The 20,557-nt window shown below is 45.6% G+C and overlaps 1 protein-coding gene across 7 annotated transcripts in view; it reads right to left on the bottom strand.

The window, feature by feature from the left end:
- The window catches only part of tanc2a (tetratricopeptide repeat, ankyrin repeat and coiled-coil containing 2a), a 1,096,529-nt gene that overhangs the window by 14,709 nt on the left and 1,061,263 nt on the right, over positions 1 to 20,557 (bottom strand). For 5 of the 7 annotated variants that reach the window (XM_085966617.1, XM_085966619.1, XM_085966621.1 and 2 more), the window contains 2 exons: positions 15,225 to 15,392; positions 10,163 to 10,263 (listed from right to left, as the gene is read on the bottom strand). In XM_085966617.1, the coding sequence (XP_085822743.1) occupies positions 10,163 to 10,263; positions 15,225 to 15,392 (269 nt within the window). The remainder of the gene's footprint in view (positions 1 to 10,162; positions 10,264 to 15,224; positions 15,393 to 20,557) is intronic. The other 2 variants (XM_085966618.1, XM_085966620.1) reach the window with 1 other exon arrangement.

Raw genomic sequence — 20,557 nt, 5'->3', positions numbered from 1 at the left:
TAGGATCCAAAATTGGCTCAGTGGCAGGAAACAAAGGGTAATGGTAGACGGATGTTTTTGTGACTGGAAAGCTGTTTCTCGTGAGGTTCCGCAGGGCTCAGTACTAGATCCCTTGCTTTTTGTGGTATACATCAATGATTTAGGCTTCAATGTAGGGGGCATGATTAAGAAGTTTGCAGATGATACAAAAACTGGCTGTGTGGTTGACAGTGAGGAAGAAACATGTAGATTGCTGGAAGATATCAATGGACTGGTCAGGTAGGCAGAAATGTGACCATTGGAATTCGATCTGGAGAAGTGTGAGGCAATGCATTTGGGGAGGGCTAACAAGGCAAGGGAATATGCAATAAATGGTAGGATACTGAGAAGTGTAGAGGAACAGAGGGACCTTGGAGTGCATGTTTACAGATCCCTGAAGGTAGCAGGACAGGTAGATAAAGTGGCTAAGAAGGCATACAGGATATTTTCCTTTATTAGCCGAGGCATAGAATACAAGAGCAGAGAGGTTATGCTAGAACTGTATAGAACACTAGTTAGGCCACAGCTAGAGTACTGTGTACAGTTCTGGTCACTACATTGCAGGAAAGATGTGATTACACTAGAGAGGATTCAGAGGAGGTTTACGAGGATGTTACCAGGACTGGAGAATTTTAGCTACGAGGAAAGATTGGATAGGCTGGGGTTCTTTTCTTTGGAACAGAGGAGGCTGAGGGGAGACTTGATTGAGGTATATAAAATGATGAGGGGCCTAGATAGAGTGGCTAGGAAGGGCCAATTTCCCCTCGCAGAGAGGTCAAGAACCAGGGGGCATAAATAAAAGTAATTGGTAGAAGGATTAGAGGGGAGTTGAGAACTTTTGTCACCCAGAGGGTGGTAGGGGTCTGGAACTTTGCCTGAAAGGGTGGTAGAGGCAGAAATCCTCATCGCATTTAAAAAGTACTTGAATATGCACTTGAAGTGCCGTAACCTACAAGGCTACGGACCAAGAGCTGGAAAGTGGGTTTAGGCTGAATAGCTCTTTTTCAGCCGCCACAGACACAATGGGTTGAATGGCCTCCTTCTGTCCCGTAAATGTCTGTGACTCTATGACCACACCCCAAGGGTGGCCTTTTGGATTACTGGACTTGTCAGTCATTGGCATTAGACCAGAGGAACTCTTTAGGGCATTGAATACAAAAACAAGGAAATTAATTCTTGGAGAAACATGGGTTGATAAGCCACAGCCAGCATGGATTTCTTAAAGGCAAATTGTGTCTGACTAACCTGATTTGAGTTCTTTGGCGAGGTAACAGATGAAGGTAGTGCAGTAAATGTATATATGGACTTTCAAAAGATTTATTTGGAAAATAGAAGCACACGGGATTAAGGGGATGGTGGGAACTTGAGTATGTAATGGGCTAAAGGATAGGAAAGTATGTAATTGGCTAAAGGATAGGAGGCAGAGTGTAGTGGTGAAATTATGTTTTTCTGACTGGAGAGAAGCATGCAGTGGGGAACCCAGGGGTCAGGGTGAGGACCACTGCTTTTCGTTTTATGTATAAATGACTTGGACTTGGGTATAGGGAATATAATTTTGAAGTTTGCAGATGATACAAAACGTGGCAATGTAGTAAATAGTGAGCATGATAGTCGCAGACTTCAGGAGGACAGACAGACTGGTGAATTGGGCAGACACATGGCAGATGCAATTTAATGTGAATAAGTGTGAAATGATGTGCATGGGAGGAACAACATGGAGAGGCAGTATAATCTAAATGGTACTATTTTGAAGGGCATGCATATTCACAAATCTTTGAAGGTGGCAGGGCAAGATGATAAGGCAGTTAAGTAAGTGTATGAGATATTTGGCCTTGTAAATAGGGACACTGAATACAAAAATATGGAAGTTGTGCTAAATCTTTACAAATTATTGGTTAGGCCTCAACTTCTGGGCACCACACTTTAGGAAGGATGTTATGGTCTTGGTGAGGGTACAGAGGAGATTTACCAGGATGATACCAAGGATGAGGGACTTGAGTTATGTGGAGAAGTTGCGATTGTTCTCCTTAGAGCAGAGAAAGACCTAATAGAACTATTCAAAATTATATGGGGTTTTAATAGAGTAAATATGGAGAAACTGTTTCTTCTGGCAAGTGGGTTGGTAAACCAAAGATCATAGATTTAAAATAATTGGCAAAAGACCTAGAGGGGAAATCAGGTGATTTTTTTCCACACAGGTCTGGAATGCGCTACCTCAAAGGGTGGTGGAAGCAGATTCCATTGGAAATTTCAAAAAGTAATTGGACATATGCTTGAAGAGAACTAATTGTCAGGGTTATGGGGAGAAATTTGGGGCGTGGGACTAAATTAGACAGCTCTTTCAATGAGCTGGCATAGGCACGACATGCCGAGTGGCCTCCTTCTGTGCTGTAATATTCCATGATTCTATGACTGCCAGTAGGCTTAAGTCATAGGAAAAATAATATCGGATCATATTTACATAATTGCACACCCTTATGAAGAGATGCAATCTACTGATCTTGCTACATCTCCTTCATAACTTTCCTGGTATTATGATGTGTTGCTTCATAATTGATCTTTGTAACATTGCTCCAAAGAGGATTGAAACATAGATATAGAAACATAGAAGATAGGAGCAGGAGTAGGCCATTCGGCCCCTCGAGCCTGCTCCGCCATTTAATGAGATCATGGCTGATCATCCAAATTCAGAACCCTGTCCCTGCTTTCTCCCCATATCCCTTTAGCCTTAAGAAATATATCTAACTCCTTCTTGAATATATTTACTAAGTTGGCCTCAACTGCCTTCTGTGGTAGAGAATTCCACAGGTTCAGCACTCTCTGGGTGAAGAAATTCCTCATCTCTGTCCTAAATGGCTTACCCCTTAGCCTTAGCCTGTGACCCCTGGTTCTGGACTCCCCCACCATCGGGAATATCCTTCCTGCATCTAGTCTGTCTAGTCCTGTTAGAATTTTATAAGTTTCAATGAGGTCCCCTCTCATTCTTCTAAACTCTAGCGAATATAAGCCTAATCGAACCAATCTCTCTTCATACGTCATTCCTGCCATCCCAGGTATCAGTCTGGTGAATATTCGCTGCACTCCCTCCATGGCAAGAACATCCTTCCTCAGATAAGGCGACCAAAGTAATGCTTTAAAGGCCTTCTTGGTTCTACCTAACAGTTCTTGTTACCGCAACAGGAGCCTGATTAGCGGGTTAGTGGCTAGGATGCTCCAGGTTCAGATTGATTATGACTTTAGCTGCTGAGGCAAAGAAATCATTTGCCACATCATCTTTCATCAAATCCACCACGTAAGGAGTCACACAGATCCATTGCAGGCTTCAAATGGTGAACAGTTTGGTCCGTTCACTTGCAGCACAGAAACAGTCAGCACTCTGACTTGACAATCACCCTCTGTCTCAGGGTCAACATCCTGCTCAAGACAGTGAAGAGCTGCCCTGCTGATGTAAAAGGTAACTGGCCATGGTTGAAGTGTTCCAGCGATTTCAAATGGGCATGCTACTGTACATAGTTAATTACTGTTCCGCTCGGGATCTCATGGATCAGCCATGCTTACAATGAGAATGATGGGATCAAAAGGAACACGGTCTTCACTGAAAAATATTTGGGACATGCACCATTGTACTGTATTTGCAACAAAAAAAAGTGAACGTTTTTATGATGACGGTGTGTATTGAATGAGTTTGAGGAAATGGTACAGTTCCTAATGCAGTAGATCCGCTTGAGGGCCATCTAGTTGAAGCCAAAACTATCGCTGCTAGAGGAGATTTACATAGAAACATAGAAACTAGGAGCAGGAGTAGGCCATTCGGCCCTTCGAGCCTGCTCCGCCATTCAACGAGATCATGGCTGATCATAACCCTAGCACCCGGTCCCTACACCGACAGCCATCCCACCCAAGCCCTATCCCCGTAACCCCGCGTATTTAATCCCCCCCTAACACTAAGGGCCAATTTTTTATCATGGCCAATCAACCTAACCCGCACATCTTTGGACTGTGGGAGGAAACCGGAGCACCCGGAGGAAACCCACGCAAACACGGGGAGAATGTGCAAACTCCACACAGTCACCCGAGGCCAGATTTGAACCCGGGTCCCTGGCGCTGTGAGGCAACAGTGCTAACCACTATGCCACCGTGCTGCCTAGATTTAGTTTCATATTCCACAGCTTGTTCATGGAAACACAGATTTCAATTACAGATTGATTTGCATCGGTGTAACAACTTGGATTTGGATAACTTAAATAAAATCCGATTTAAATTAGATTCCAGGTTGCAAACATTTATTATTGATTGGATTTAATCGTGATTTTTTTTTTTGTTCTCTCCACATGCCAAGCACCTTTCTTGCCGATGCCAATATACAAATGCCCGATGATTGTAAGAGAGAACCCGAGGGGAATCTCCTCACTCACAGTGAGAAAGTAGTTTGTCTCGAGTCAGCAGCTCTGCAGGATGACATGGATCAGGCTGATAACTCAGGTGGAGGAATCATGCTTGAAAACCCATACTGTACTGCTCTGTATTAAAGCCTTTAGAGAGGCACACGTCATACTGTTTCTGATGCAACATTATCTCTGTGTCTTATCTAATAAATCAACATTCTTTGAGGACTGAAAGGTCTGTTCAGCTTTCAAAATACTTGCATCTTTTCTACGATTAATCATTTTGAAAAATATTTGCTAATGCTCAAGTTTATGCAAATTTTGAATCAAGTTTTAATACTTTGAGCATCCTTCCAATTATTTGTAACACTGTAAAGTTGATGGGCCGGATCTTGCTGGAAAATTAGCGGCGTGCTGACAGTGCAAGCCGTTATTAATGTACAAATTGGCCAGCAAGTTCAGGGGGTTAAGAGATTCGCCGTGAATCGTGAATCTCCAGACCTTGCTGGTCTTTTGACGTTGCTTCGGCCTTTGCTTCACACAAACAGCATCTTGCCCTTACACACCCTGTTATTTTTACTTACTTGCTGGATATGTACATTCAACTGCCAATCAACCTCGCTGGCCCAGGAAGGGAACAATTAAAACTGTGGAGTGTAGGAATCGATCTATCCCTAACTGAAGCACTGAAGTCGAGTCAGTTCAATAATTCAACTGAATTTAATCAAACAAGTGAACAAAACAAAAACATGCAGGAGCAACAGCAAACAGGTCTTTTCAGCAGCTTGTTACACGAGGTCAGGTCTTAGAACCTCCCACTCTCTGACGTCATCATGTTTCCCACCGTTCGGGGCATCACGTGACCAACGTGATGACGTCATCACGTTGTTTCAGGGCTTTTGCAGAAAGCTTATTTACACTCAGCCAACAAACACAGATGCTGTAGCATTGGGTTAAAGACAGTTATGCATTTGTACAGAAGATCATTGGTGGTTTTAACACATGCGCCCCCCCAGAAGTGTCTTTAATCGCAAAGGTCAATCGCAGAGGAGGTCGGACAATCCTGTCGGAGCGACTCCGATATTCCCGGAGAGGAATGGATGGTGCAGGAGATGAGCTGGGTTGCGGGGCCAACGGGCCAGGCGCGGCGCTCGCGGGCGGTCGGTCGGCCACGACATGGCGGCTGCGCTGCCTCGACTGGTTGCTCGAGATCCAGGTGTGCAGCCTTGAGGCGGTCCACGGAAATGTGGTCGGGTTTACCTCCGACATCCACTAGAAAACTCTTGGCGCCCGCCTGCAGTACTCGGAAAGGGCCTGCGTATGGAGGCACGAGAGGACTACGGTGGGCATCCTGTCGGACGAAAACAAATTTAGCCCTCATAAGCTCCAGCGGAACGTGACGCGGGCAGTCCGTGCTGTGAAGTCGGAATGGGCCGGAAAGAGTGCGCTGCGGCCGGCTGAGCCTCCAGTTGTTCAGCTGCTGACCACGGACGCGTCGGTGACGGAAGAAAGTCGCCGGGCACCCTGAGCGGCTGGCCATAAACTAGTTCAGCGGCCGATGCCTGCAGGTCCTCTTTAGGCGCCGTGCGCAACCCGAGCATCACCCATGGCAGCTTATCCACCCATGCGGTCCCTTGGAGGGTGGCCCGCAGCGACGCCTTCAAAGAGCGGTGAAAGCGTTCACATAACCCGTTGGCCTGCGGATGGTAAGCCGTGGTCCGATGGAGCTTGGTGCCCAAACCTGAAGCCACGGCGTTCCACAAAGCAGACGAAAACTGCGGCCCGCGGTCCGACGAAATGTCCGATGGAACGCCGAAGAAAAGCTCGGGCGACATCCACGGAGGTGGTGGACGTTAAAGGAATGGCCTCCGGCCACCTGGTGGTACGGTCGACGATTGTCAATAGATGCATAAACCCTTGTGACGGCGGTAGTGGGCCCACGAGGTCGACATGAACGTGATCGAATCGCCGCTCCGGTACCTCAAAAACGGCGACAGGAGCTTTGACGTGGCGCTGTACCTTCGCCCTCTGGCACACAACGCAGGTCTTGGCCCAGTCGCGCACATTTTTTCTCATTCCCCTCCAGACGGATTTGGACGTTAACAATTTCTGTGAAGCCCGCACGCTCGGGTGTGCAAGTCCGTGAACGACATCGAATACTTTCCTGCGCCAGGACAACGGAACGATCGGGCGTGGGTCTCCCAGGGAGACGTCGCAGAGCAAGGAGGTGCCGGCCGAATGGAAAGGCACATCTGCTGGCTGCAGGCAGGACGAATCAGAGAGGAAAGCTTGCGTTTCCGGGTCAGTCGCTTGGTCAGCTACCATGGGCGAATAATCGAGCCCCAGTTGGACGGCCTGGACGGTCGCACGCGAGAGGCAGTCGGCAACCACGTTGTCCTTCCCAGCCACGTGCCGGATGTCGGTGGTAAACTCAGAAATGAAGGTGAGTTGTCGTTGCTGCCGGGCTGACCATGGCTCAGTCGTCTTGGCCATGGCAAACGTCAGGGGCTTGTGATCGACAAACGCAGTGAATTGGCGTCCTTCCGATAAAAAACGAAAGTGGCGGATGGCCAGGAACAATGCCAACAGCTCCCGGTCGAACGTGCTGTAGCTACGTTCGTTACTACGCAGCTGGCGACTAAAAAACGGCAGCGGTTGTCATGTCCCATTGACCCATTGCTTTTGCATGGCGCCGACAGCGTAGTCCGACGCATCCATCTTGAGCGCGATGGTGGCGCCAGGCAGCGGGTGCGCCAACATGGTCGCGTTGGCGAGGGCCTCCTTCGTGTCCCCAAAAGCGCAGTCCATCTCCGGCGTCCAAGACACAGGTTCTTTCCCCGGCTTCCCTCGGAGTGCCTCGTAGAGCGGCCGCATGAGGTGTGCGGCCCGGGGGACAAATCGATGGTAAAAATTTACCATTCCAAGGAATTCTTGGAGCGCTTTGACGGATTGTGGCCGTGGAAACGCAGCGATGGCTGCCACCTTTGCCTGGAGTGGCAGTGCCCCTTCTGCCGTGATGCGGTGGCCCAGAAAATCGATCTGCCTCAGTCCGAATTGACACTTGTGTGGATTAATTATAAGGCCATGCTCCTGGAGGCGGCGGAAAAGGATGCGCAGGTGTCGTAGATGCTCCTCCTTTGAAGCGCTGGCGACAAGGATGTCATCAAGGTACACGAAAAGGAATTTGAGGTCCCGTAGCACCGAATCCATGAGGCATTGGAACTCCTGCGCCGCATTTTTGAGACCGAAAGGCATTCGTAAGAATTCGAAAAGTCCAAACGGGGTAATGACCGCCATCTTCTGGACATCTTGGGGGTGGACGGGCACCTGGTGGTACCCCCGAACGAGGTCGCTCTTGGAAAAAAACGAATTGCCTGCTAAATGAGCGGAAAAATCCTGGATGTACGGTATCGGGTACCGGTCCGGAGTCGTGACCTCATTGCGGCGCCGATAATCGCCGCAGGGCCGCCACCCACCGCCTGGCTTTGGCACGATATGCAGCGGAGACGACCAGGGACTATCGGACCAGCGAACGATGCCCAACCGCTCCATGATAGCGAATTCCGCCTTCGTGGCCTCGAGTTTACTGGCCTCCAAACGTCGAGCGCGGGCATAAACCGGGGGGGCCGGTCGTCGCGATGTGGTGCTCAACACCATGTTTGGCGGTCGTCGCTGAGAAGGTGGGTCGAGTGAGCTCCGGAAATTCCTTGAGCAGGCGGGTGAAGTCGTCGGGCGTCGACTCGGCGCAGGCGAGCACGGGGGCCGCGCCTGAGCCCCGAAAACAGGGGATGGGGGCCCATGAGGCGGCGTGAATCAGGCGGCGATTACGTACGTCGACCAGTAGGTTATTAGCACAGAAAAAGTCAGCGCCGAGGATTGCTAGTGGTATTTTGGCGGTTATAAACTCCCAGTGGAAGAGTTGCCCGCCGAGACACAACCGGATTCGCCGCATCCCAAACGTACGGATAGCGCTGCCATTGGTGGCCTGGAGTGGAGTACCACGCCTCCCGGACCCGACGTCGAGGGGCGAAGCGGGGAGGATGCTGCACTGGGCGCCCGTGTCGCACAAGAACCACCGGCCTGAAATGGAGTCGGTGATATACAACAATTTCCTGGAATCACCAACCGTCATTGTGGACGCGAACCCGACCTCGGTGTCGTTCTTCCGTTCTCGCGCACGGTTTTGCTGCTTTCTCGGTGCCGGTGGCACGAAACTGCATGGGGGTCGGCAGTATCTGGCTTTCGGTCCGAACCGGGCGTGGTAGTAACAGAGGCCAGTTTGTGGAGGTGCCGAGGTGGGGTTCCTCGAGGCGGGACGCTTCGAAGTGGCACAGTACTGTTGCATCACCGCGTGAATGGTGTCGGCTTCGGCCGCGAGCGCTACGCCATCCGTAGCCTCCGACCTGGCGAGGGCTGCTTGTACCTGCTCAGGGAGCTGGCTCAGGAACAGTTCCCGAAACAGAAAACACTGTGGCTCAGACCCGAGGAGTGTGAGCATTTGGCTCATCAACTCGGAAGGCTTAGCGTCGCCTAACCCGGGGAGTGCGAGCAAACGTCGTGCGCGCTCCGTTTTCGTGAGACCGAATATTTGCATAAGGCGCGCCGCCTTAAGCGTTTCATACTTGTCATCCACGGGCGGGTTCTCCAGCAGGCTGATGATTCGGGAAGCCGTCGAGCTGTCCAGTGCGGAGACCACATAAAGGTAACGGGTCTGATCCAGCACGATGTTCCGAAGTTGGAACTGAGCCTCCGCTTGCACGAACCAGGAGGCTGCCTGTCGTTCCCAAAATTGAGGGAGCTTCAAACTCGCTGCGTTCACATCCATCTTGTTCTCGAACTTTCCTCCGCGAAAATCGTGCGCGAAGCTTCGGGGTCACCAATGTAGGAATCGATCTATCCCTAACTGAAGCACTGAAGTCGAGTCAGTTCAATAATTCAACTGAATTTAATCAAACAAGTGAACAAAACAAAAACATGCAGGAGCAACAGCAAACAGGTCTTTTCAGCAGCTTGTTACACGAGGTCAGGTCTTAGAACCTCCCACTCTCTGACGTCATGACGTTTCCCGCCGTTCGGGGCATCACGTGACCAACGTGATGACGTCATCACGTTGTTTCAGGGCTTTTGCAGAAAGCTTATTTACACTCAGCCAACAAACACAGATGCTGTAGCATTGGGTTAAAGACAGTTATGCATTTGTACAGAAGATCATTGGTGGTTTTGCCACAGGAGTCTTATTCCTTCAGGTAGTGAATTGTCCTTGCAGATTTTAAATTATTTTTCTTACTTTACCTTTGTCTCTTTTTTTCCTCTCTCTCTTAATTCAATCTTTCTTTCCGTCTTTATTTCTCTTTCTGTACCTGATTTGACTCTAATTCACCCTATTTCCTTCTCCGTTGTTCCTGTTTCTTTCTCAATCCTTAAATCTCATTGGTCAAGGAGATAGACTGTTGGTCCTGCTGTTCACTAAGGACCCAGATACCCTGTTACCCTCGCCACGCACATTCAGCGAGTTACAGCACAAAAAAAAAATTCAAACTGAAGGGTGCAGGAAAAAGTCTAACTAACGCAGTTCACCATAAGTGCCCCGCTCCAGCAAGATCCAGCCCGATATAATTTTGATTTTGGTGCAGAAATGATAAAGCAAACATGGCCAGCAGAAATAAACGGCAGTGCATGAAGAGCAGCTCAATGTTTTTCAATAACTAGCGCCTCAAGTTCTTCCCCAGGTTCAAAACATTACTTTCTCTCCTCTTTACCTGCTGCTTCGCTTTGCTCTAGCTCTGGCATAATATGCCTCATATGCCTTGGGTTTCAGCTCCAGTGCTTTGGTTGCAAACTCCTCCGCCATCCCAAAATCCTGCCAGAAACAACACATATATATTAACAATTTTGGGGTACTGTGTCAGAAAGAGGAAAATTCCAGTAACAACTGTGCTGGATGTGGCTTTCAACTTCAGCGTTTCTCACCCTCCCCTATTTTTTTCAGCTTACAATGCCTCAGTAGCAAGCAACAATGGTCTGTTTGCATTGCACCAGGAATTGAAGAATGTCTGTGCAATGTGAAGGACAAGACTGCAAGTCAAGACTTTCAACTGATCTACAATCCTGAATTCCCTGATATGACACAGTAGAGCTTATTATTACTATTCAATCACAGAGCCAGCTACTGTATTACTGTATGCACCATCTGCATTGTTTTCTGGTTCTTTGCAGCTTTCATATATCACTGACGTGACTTTGAAAGTAAAAGGGAACATTTCGTTATCATGAACATGCTAGACTGCTTGCTATTGGGTGTATTTCAGGAACCCAGCTCAAACTGGGGTTGACTGAACAGTCTGAACATACATTCCACACATGGTGATGTTCAAAACACTGACTGTGGAGTAATGGAGTCCAAGGTGAATTGTGAAATGACTTGCTGTTTTGAACTGATCTGGGCTCAACTGTGAAGAGGTAGTGCAGTCACATACAAGTTCCCCTGCTCTGAAGGATCACATATATTTCAGTAATCTATTCACCCGTCGATTTTTAAATATTGCAAACTGTAATAGCTTGGTTCTGGTCTGTGCCATGAGTTTCTCAATTCATAAAAATAAGATTTTTTGGTTTAAAGGGAGTGCGATGCTATCAGCTGTGGAAGGTTAATAAGAAAACACACTCATTTCATACAGTGTACAAAAGCTCATACAATAAACTGAATAACTTAAACAAGAATAACAAACTTCTCCCTGTATTGTGCATGACCTTAAATTCACTCATCTCAGATTTGCCAGAATACTACTCCTGCCCCCAACTCCACCTTTCTCTGGTTAAACAATTTGATCATTTTGATTTTTTATACACAAGGCAGAATTCAGATTCCTGATTGCAGTAAATTTTCTGTGCGTTCTGGTTAGGCTGTTAATGAGTATTTGATTTATGAGATATTTAAAATATAAATAGATACATTTTGCTCCTGTGTTGCAGACAGTCCTGCCTTTCAGTCAGTTGCAACATTATTGCATGGCAGGGGATTAGGATAAAACCATTATTAACTGCGTGAGTAGACTGCATGGAGAGGTGGGTGAATTTTGCCTTGAGCGATCTGTTTTACACTATTTTCTTTTCCATTGTGGAACAGTGTAAAACAGGCTGCCGATCTGTGCTACTTCTCAAGACAAATTTCCCCCCCACTGTCTTTCACCAGAGTCCTGTAGAATGTAGTTTTGCCGAAAGGATTCACCTTTCTCCATCAACTGTAAGGGTTAGTTTCTCACTCGTTCCCAGTCACTGCAGGTTCATTGTGCAAAACCGTCCAACTCTGCAGATGCTGCCAATCTCATACAGAGGTCATGAAATGGCAGATATGGAAACCATTTGTTTGATTCGCTCTCACCTCAAGGACAAGAATTTGTGGATTGAAACCCCACTCCAGGACTTGAGTATATAATCTAGACTGGGAGTTTACGCTGCATAATACAGTAGTAGGTTCCATCTTTTGGATGAGATGGTAAACCAAGGCTCGTTTTGCCTGTTTAGGTGTACGTAAAAGATCTCATGGCACTATTTTGAAGAAGAGGACGGAATTCTCCTGGTGGTCAGTTAATTAGCATACATTATAATGAGGGTCAGTGGCACTGCAGCCCCAGATCGCCTGGTTTTGTGTTTGCAGTGCACTAGGGTAATGTTAGAATGAGAGATACAAGGTGCAGCAGTTACTAGGAACAGCTGAGACTGGCGGACGTGAGGAGTTTGTGAGCCTAAAGAGTGCTGAAAGTTTTGAAATTCTGCAGCTAGGAACAAATTTTTGGTGTACAGGAAACTCTGTTTTATCTGGCACCGACGGGACTGGCGTGGTGCTGGTTGATCAAAAAGTCCGGATTACAGAGAGGTATGCTTACTAAAGTACGAGAGCCCCGTACACGGCCACAGATCCAGGCATCCCTGTTGCATGGCAACAGATGCAGGAACCCCGATTACACGGCCACAGATCCAGGAACCCCGGTTACACGGCCACTAAATGAAGTAAAACTTACCTGAACCTACTCCTGAATTTTGCCGGTTACGAGAGATTTCCGGTTATTTAGGCGCCGGTAAAAAGAGAGTTTCCTGTAATTTGTTTCCATTCAGTCTACGACTTGCTTCTGACTGTATGTGGGGGCGAGGCGCTACTGGAAGATTTTGACCCCCACCCACAGTGAAGGCTACTCAGGAGCAGGTATGGAATTCCCTAAGAGCATACTTTTATAAACCACTATCATCATGGAGGAATAGAGGAAAGGAGGCAGTATTTAAGGAGGATGTACCCCACCAGATGTTACCCCTCCCCACAAAGAATGTACAAGCAACACAGGTCCAATGAAGACCTTAATGAGGAGATGTGTATAAGAAGAGTGCACGTATTCAAAATACTGTAAAAACATTGAATATAACTGGAGAAAAATTAGTTTTTCAGAGTGAAGAGTATACTAGTGTCCAATGAAGAAAAGAAGAATAGCTAGTATGTTATCTTGCCTGCCTTGGCCTTGTGGCAATGGTCTGCAGTTTTTGGGGGTTAATTGTGGCATTTTCTGATCATTACAGCTGTGAAATACAAATTGTATGATCATAGCCTTTGAGTTTCAGGAAAAGTAAGAAATTCTCAGCCAAAATGCACACTTGAGCATTGCTGAACAGATACGACTAACCCAAAGTCACTGAGATGTCCAGTTCTAACAAAAGGTCTGTTTCTCTCTTCACAGCTGCCTGACTTGCTGAGTATCTCCAGCATTTTCTGTTTTTATTTCACCGAGATGTCATTTGGATGAGTAATGCTTTCATAATGTTCTTTATCACCCAACTGTAATGTGCCGTATTTATAGGGCACAGCACAACATATCAAACAATTTTTATTTCAAACTGGCAGAAGTAAATGCCAGGATGTTTTGGGGCTTTATTTAGGAAAGCAGTCCATCATCATTGTGTGCAAGTTGCTTTTCCCAACCCAAGTAAATAACTTACATTTTTCACATAGTTTAATTTGTCAATGAGTGTACCAGCTATTATAGAGTACAGCAATGTCACTGAGTAGTCAAGACACAGGATCACATTTGTGACTTCCTGCATGGCAAGTCTTTGATCTCAGCCATGCCGTCAAGGGGAGTTACAGGATGAAGATCATGGAGTAGGGAGGGAGGTAGACAGACCTATCGCAGTGTGCTTTTGTATGCTAATGTCAAGTTAACGCACATCACGAATAGCAGACCACCTAACTGCCCAGTTTGTTGTGAAATAATACATCCCTACAGGGGAGACCTTAAGAGAGGGGAAATAAATGCAAAATAAGGTTTTTAAAAAAAATGGAAGAATAGTGTTGTTCTCTCAGAGGTACTGAGCTGTGCTCATTGACCTGAATACGCCACTATCATCAGGCACAGTAATCCCCTTTGCTAGCACATATGCTCCAATTTATACAAAGCATCAAAAATCTACTCAGCAAAACATCCCCTTTTAAAGATTCAACCGTTATAACTGAAACTGGAATTAAAGCTGTAGAACTTGATCCTATTTAATTCTTTCCCACTTCTGCATCCAATTCAGTTGAATTACTGAGATGTAGCAGTGTGACATTTGATGCATTATTGTTGAAGCTGTCGATCAGCTACAATGGTGACAGGAACTGTTGTGTCAGACAACAGCCAAGCCCACAACTTCCAGTCATACCCAATCCCAACTGACTGATTTGTAGAAGGGGACCATCGAATTCAGTTTCACATTCAAAATCCCGACCACAAGGTCAATTTTAAACTGATCATGATAATTCAAGCAAAGGGTGCAGTTACAATTGTTATAACCTTGGACAGAACCCGTTAATAGAAATCGCATCAGAGCAATCATGTATGAGAAAATCATCTGCAGTATTGCCTGCTAATGTTGTCAGAAAGCAATTGCTTTCTGCGAGATATGTCAGAGGCCAATAGTGTAGACACTACCTGCCTGCTGATGCTCAGCCTATATCTGACACTTGATGACAATGAAACAAAAACCGTTCTCTTTTGAAATAAATTAATTTCAAATGCATAACATTGCAAATATTAACCGCAGCTTTAGGTTATAAGGTAAACTCCTGCCCTTCAGGTTAGAGCACTGGTCATGAACACATTATAGAAGTCAACCCTTGATTTCAGAGTCTTACCACAACAGCCCTCTATTGCAGCCATTGTTTGCTTACTGCTCTCACCTGTGATTTTTACTGGTTGCTATGGGCTGTGGTTGCATTACATGGTTGTTACACCCAGATGCAGGTCCTTTTTAATTAAACACTAGCAGGTTGAGTGAAAACTGAACCCTGGCTACAGAAATTAAAAAACTAACTAGCATCGTTAAAAGTATTTTTTTGTATGATTTAAAAGGAATTATTGCTTTTAAGGAAATTATTACAGAGGGCATCATGTACAACTGCTGACGTATAGGGAAGAATTTACGATTAGTCCTCTTGGCGCAGAGCTGCTTGTGCATATTGGGAATCCGGGCAGAGGTCAGCGCATACCTCATCTATTGTGACCAGAAAGTCGGAACAGTAGACAGTACCTCTATGCCCAAATTCCAGATATAAGCACCAGGAATGTTAATTTGTAAAATCCATCCCATTATTAGCCTATTTACTGGCACGATTTATTTTATATTATGTACATGAATACATATTAATGCATCCAAAATGCAGAGCATTCATGCCTACATACATGTATTCGCGAGTTATAATACTAGGCAAAATCTTTCATCCTAGTGAAAAGCAGTCTCACATGTTAGATCGGGGCACTTCTGCTTTAAACGAAGCACCCTACGTTTTTTATTTACCAAAGAGGCCATTTGACATACATTCATTTTCCTCCGACAGCGTGAGAGATTCAGGAATAGGGACACCTTCAGCTCCCGAAACGTTTTCAAATCTTCGCCGAATCCTTCTCGTGGAAATTTCTTCAATGCGTATTGGTATCGCTGTGCTGCTTCTTTCACTTTTCCTTTCTGATCAAACAGGAGGGGAATAAACATTATTACAAACACTTGAAAATTATTATAGGTGGCGTAGCAAACGTGCAGAATTCAATAATTACATCTCGAAGCTTGATTGGGACTTATAACTAGGAAATTGGAATTAAAAGAGATTAACTAGAGCCTGGTTTTGGGATTAACTGGAGACAGACTTTGGGATTAACTAGAGGGAGGTGTTAGGATCAACTAGAGACAGGTTTTGGGATTAACTAGACGGAAGTTTTGGGATTAATTGGAGACAGGTTTTGGGATTAACAAGACAGAAGTTTTGGGATTAATTGGAGACAGGTTTTGGGATTAACTCGAGACAGATTTTGGGATTAACTAGAGATGTCTCTCTTTGGACCTCATATGGAGATATTTCAAAATTTCTCAAAACCAAACTGGCAATGCCAAGAAATAAGCCAATCCATATTGTCCCAAATAAGACTGCAATCAGTCCCGTGCTTCAGTTACTGTTTACATGATGGAGGCGGGCCAAAAGAAATGTTCTCATCGGAGGATATACTTTAACTCCCATTGTGCAACAAAGATTACTCAGTCTTACTTCATGTGATGATACCCACAAAGTCAAACTGGACAACTGCTTTCAGCCACACATTATATCTGCAGCTAAAATGAGCTGCTTGGTGCAGCGATGATTCCAAATAATAAATTGGATTTGGACCTTTATTCCCAGTGTTTAGTGCTGTGTGCATTTTTCTCAGGAGGATTCATCTCACTGTGTGATATGGTGCTGCATAGTCCCAAGGATTCTACTCAAAAAACTATTAACATCTTGCTCAGGATCAGTAACCCGCAGTGCATTTACAATGAAACCAATTATCATGAAAAATGAACATCTTATCACAACAAGAATGCTAATGTGCAATGGCGGGACAATTCAAACAGAATACTAATCAGGTTGCAAGACTAAATTTCCTAGAAGTGAGACAGCAAGTTATATGTACTTCTAACCTAGTGTGCTATATTCACTAATACTTCGATACTGCAGACACCACATGTAGACTGGGTGACTGCTGTGTTGAATATCTCCATCCCATCTGCAAAAATTACCTGACCTCCCTGTGGCTCATTATCTAACTTTGCCTCCCATTCCAACTCTAACCTTTCCATCTTTGGCTTCCAATACGGTTTCAACCAAGTTCAACTCAAACTTCAGGAACAGTTTGCGAGCCAAATGTTGCAGCTCTATCTCCTCAAATGCACATTCCCTACTGGGAGTGTGAAATCACAGAATTGGCCTTAGTATCTCATCAACACCCTGGATAGTCTGCGCCCTTCTGGTCTGACTTTAGGAACTCCACCCCATACTCCTGCCTGTTTCTCCCATTCACGTTTCATTTTCTTCCCTTTTACTTTGGACCTGTTTTGTCCACCTCTTCGTCTTTCTAATGCTTTGGATAACACTTATATATCACCCAACACTTTTCACCTCTTTCAAGCTTTAAAAGAAATCTGTTTACATGCTACTAAAGCATTTGATGCTCTTTGTAATACAGTTAGTTTGACCTTTCCCTGTTGTCCCTTCGCTTTGTTTTCATCAGTCCTATAAAGGGGCTCTCTCTCAAGTCGTCTTTTTTCCAATTCTGACAAAGGTTATCTACCAAACACATTGACCTATCGTTTCTCTTGTCAGATGCTGACGGAGCTATGTATTTCCAGCAGTTTCTGTTTTTACTGCATGATTGAAATGCAGCTGGAAGCTGAAGCTAAACATGATTCATTGCAGTGAGCTGCGTTTCCTTAAAGAATTTCCAAACAGAAGGTGAAAATCGAAATACATTTGTCTCCTCCCTCTAGAAATGAACCATAATTCGAAAGGCAGTCCAGACACAGCCACTCTGGGATCAACTGACAGAAGAGCCAGTTTAAGACTGTGAAGGAACAAAGTGCCACATCACCATAAGTTGTAAACTCATGTCAACAACAATCATTTACATTTATATATTGTGCCTTTAACATAGTAAAACGTCCCACCAAGCAACATAAGCAGATATTAGGACAAGTGACCAAAAGCTTGGTCAAAGAGGTAGGTTTTAAGGGGCGTCTTAAGGGAGGAGAGGTAGAGAGGCGAAGAGGTTTAGGGAGGGAGGGAGTTCCAGAGCTTAGGGCCTAGGCAGCTGAGGAGACAGGTGCCAATGGTGGAGCAAAGAAAATCGTGGATGGGCAAGAAGCCAGAATTGGAGGAGTGCAGAGAACTCAGAGGGTTGTAGGGCTGTTGGAGATTACAGTGCTAGGGAGGGTCTAACTTAGAAAGTCATATTTGAGTGCTGTACAATTCTTGAAAAATTTAGGAAGCCAGGACTGTTACTACTCTAGCCTGCCCTCCGTATCTCTACTCCAGCCTGCCCTCTGTATCTCTACTCCAGCCTGCCCTCCGTATCTCTACTCCAGCCTGCCCTCCGTATCTCTACTCCATTCCCTCCCCCAGCTAGCTATTGGGATTCTTTGAACAGGTTGGGGAATAGAGCAGAGACAGAGAGGAAACATAGAAGATAGGAGCAGGAGTAGGCCATTCGGCCCTTCGAGCCTGCTCCGCCATTCAACGAGATCATGGCTGATCATCCAAACCCTAGCACCCGGTCCCTACACCGACAGCCATCCCACCCAAGTCCTATCCCCGTAACCCCACGTATTTAATCCCCCCCTAACACTAAGGGCCAATTTTTTTGTCATGGCCAATCAACCTAACCCGCACATCTTTGGACTGTGGGAGGAAACCGGAGCACCCGGAGAAAACCCACGCAAACACGGGGAGAATGTGCAAACTCCACACAGACAGTCACCCGAGGCCAGATTTGAACCCGGGTCCCTGGCGCTGTGAGGCAACAGTGCTAACCACTATGCCACCGTGCCGCCAAAGTTGACCAAAGTGATGAATGGGTTCTAGTCACATGGAGCTTAGCTTGTCTGGAATAAAATAGGGGAAGGAAAGAGAAAAACAATCACATCTTTATTCCTCCAAGTACAAGTCTGTACAAAATAAAAAAGTTTTTTGTATCATACACCATTTCTATAAGAATAATTTCTAATTAAATTATAGATACAGTAGATGATAATTATAAGGACTTTCCCCCACTACTTCTTCACCCTGCATAGAATTTGCCCCACCTTTGGTGAAATGCCACAGATCTAGCCACATCCTCAGTTGTCAAAATAATTGCACCTTGCAAATTAATTCAAGTTACTCAAATTGGACAACCTGTTAAGGTAATCCAAGCTGTGCATCGTAACAAAAAGAAATAAGTCCTGGCAATAAGCCAAGATTGTAGAGGGTTATGAAAGGTATTGTAATTTTTCCCCATCTCTGGTTCATCTTCCATTCTATTGCGTCAGGAGATGAAAGTTAAAAGCTGAGCCACTAGGTGTCAGGCTTGTCTTACAAGACAAATAGCCGACTCCACAAATGCCTGCCGTGAAACCAGGTGCCAGGGAGCAATTATTCACAGAATCACAGAAACCCCACAGTGCAGATAGAGGCCATTTCGGCCCATCGAGCCTGCACCGACACATATCCCACCCGATCCCCATAACCCCTACACCAACACATATCCCACCCTATCCCCGTAACCCCACGTATTTAATCCCCCTAACACTAAGGGTCAATTTATCATAGCCAATCAACCTAACCCGCACATCTTTGGACTGTGGGAGGAAACCGGAGCACCCGGAGGAAACCCACGCAAACACGGGGAGAATGTGCAAACTCCACACAGACAGTCACCCGAGGCCGGATTCGAACCCGGGCCCCTGGCGCTGTGAGGCAACAGTGCTAACCACTATGCCACTGTGGTTCCTGTGAATTATTCCTAGTGGCCTTTATTTTGCAACTCCCATAGTGGCAAAGCAAAGACTGGAATATCGTAGATACATCCCATCGCTCGCCCATGCAGCATGTTAGCGCTCCCAATTTTTTTTTTTTAAGGCATAAATTATATATTCCCATCTCCCTCCCATTCACTCTATCTAGATCCTCTCTTTCAATGTTTCTTCTATTAGGCACAAGGTGAAGGAAGCAAACTGTAGAGACGCCCCTGAGATTTTCCCTATTTCTCCATGAGAAACCTCTAACCTTTGCGCTCTCAGGTGATCAGAATTCCTGATGCGGGGAATCACAGGCACACACACATCATACCACACTGTGGTGGAGCACATTAGCACGTTAACTTGCTGTAGCACCTGGGTAGCTCCTTATTTAGTTAGTGAGATTAACCCTAAATTTCGACTTTGGAATCATGGCAACAATCTGTCTTTAGACATTTCCAAAGAGCACCATCTTGCCTCCCCCCACCTCCCAGGCCTACCTTTCTCCCTTTGATATGATTTTGCTCATCACTTAATGGTGTGCAGGTCAGGTGTGATCCAAATTCCACTTTTTGTTTTTTAGTCATTTAATTCTACACTTCTCAGGCTGGCAGGTTTAAGTGAAAGGCAATCTAAATACACTAAACATTAACCTCTCCATATTATGGTCACTATGAGATGACCACTCTTTTGACAGGCCATGGAAAAAGCAAACAAAGCACTGGGGTTCATTGCTAGAGGGATAGAATTGAAAAGCAGAGAAGTTACGTTAAACTTGTATTGAACCTTGTTTAGATAGCACTTGGAGTACCGTGAACAGTTCTATATTATAAAAAGGATATAGAGGCACCTGGAGAAGGTGCAAAAAAGATTTACTAGAGTGATACCAGAACTGAGAGATTAGACCTATCTGGAAAGATTGAACAGGCTGGGGTGACCTGATCGAGGTCTTTGAGGTTATGAAAGGGTTTGATAAGGTAGGCGTAGAGAAGATGTTTCCCTTTGTGGGGGAGACCATAACAAGGGGCCATAAGAACTAAGAAATAGGAGCAGGAGTAGGCCATACAGCCTGCTCCGTCATTCAATAAGATTACGGCTGATCATCTACCTCCACTCCACTTTCCTGCCCTATCCCCATATCCCTCAATTCCCTTAAATATAAGATAGTCACTAATAAATCTAATAGGGAATTCGGGAGAAATCTCTTTACGCAGAGAGTGGGTAGAATGTGGAACTCGCTACCACAAGGATTAGTTGAGGTGGCTAGCGTAGATGCACTTAAGGGGAAGCTAGATAAACACATGAAGGAGAAAGGAATAGAAGGATGTGTT

The sequence above is a fragment of the Somniosus microcephalus genome, chromosome 24 (assembly GCF_052327205.1).
Source record: "Somniosus microcephalus isolate GS21.2 chromosome 24, FLI_Smic_1.0, whole genome shotgun sequence".
Taxonomy (NCBI): Eukaryota; Metazoa; Chordata; class Chondrichthyes; order Squaliformes; family Somniosidae; genus Somniosus; species Somniosus microcephalus.
This window is presented reverse-complemented; position numbering and strand designations above follow the sequence as displayed.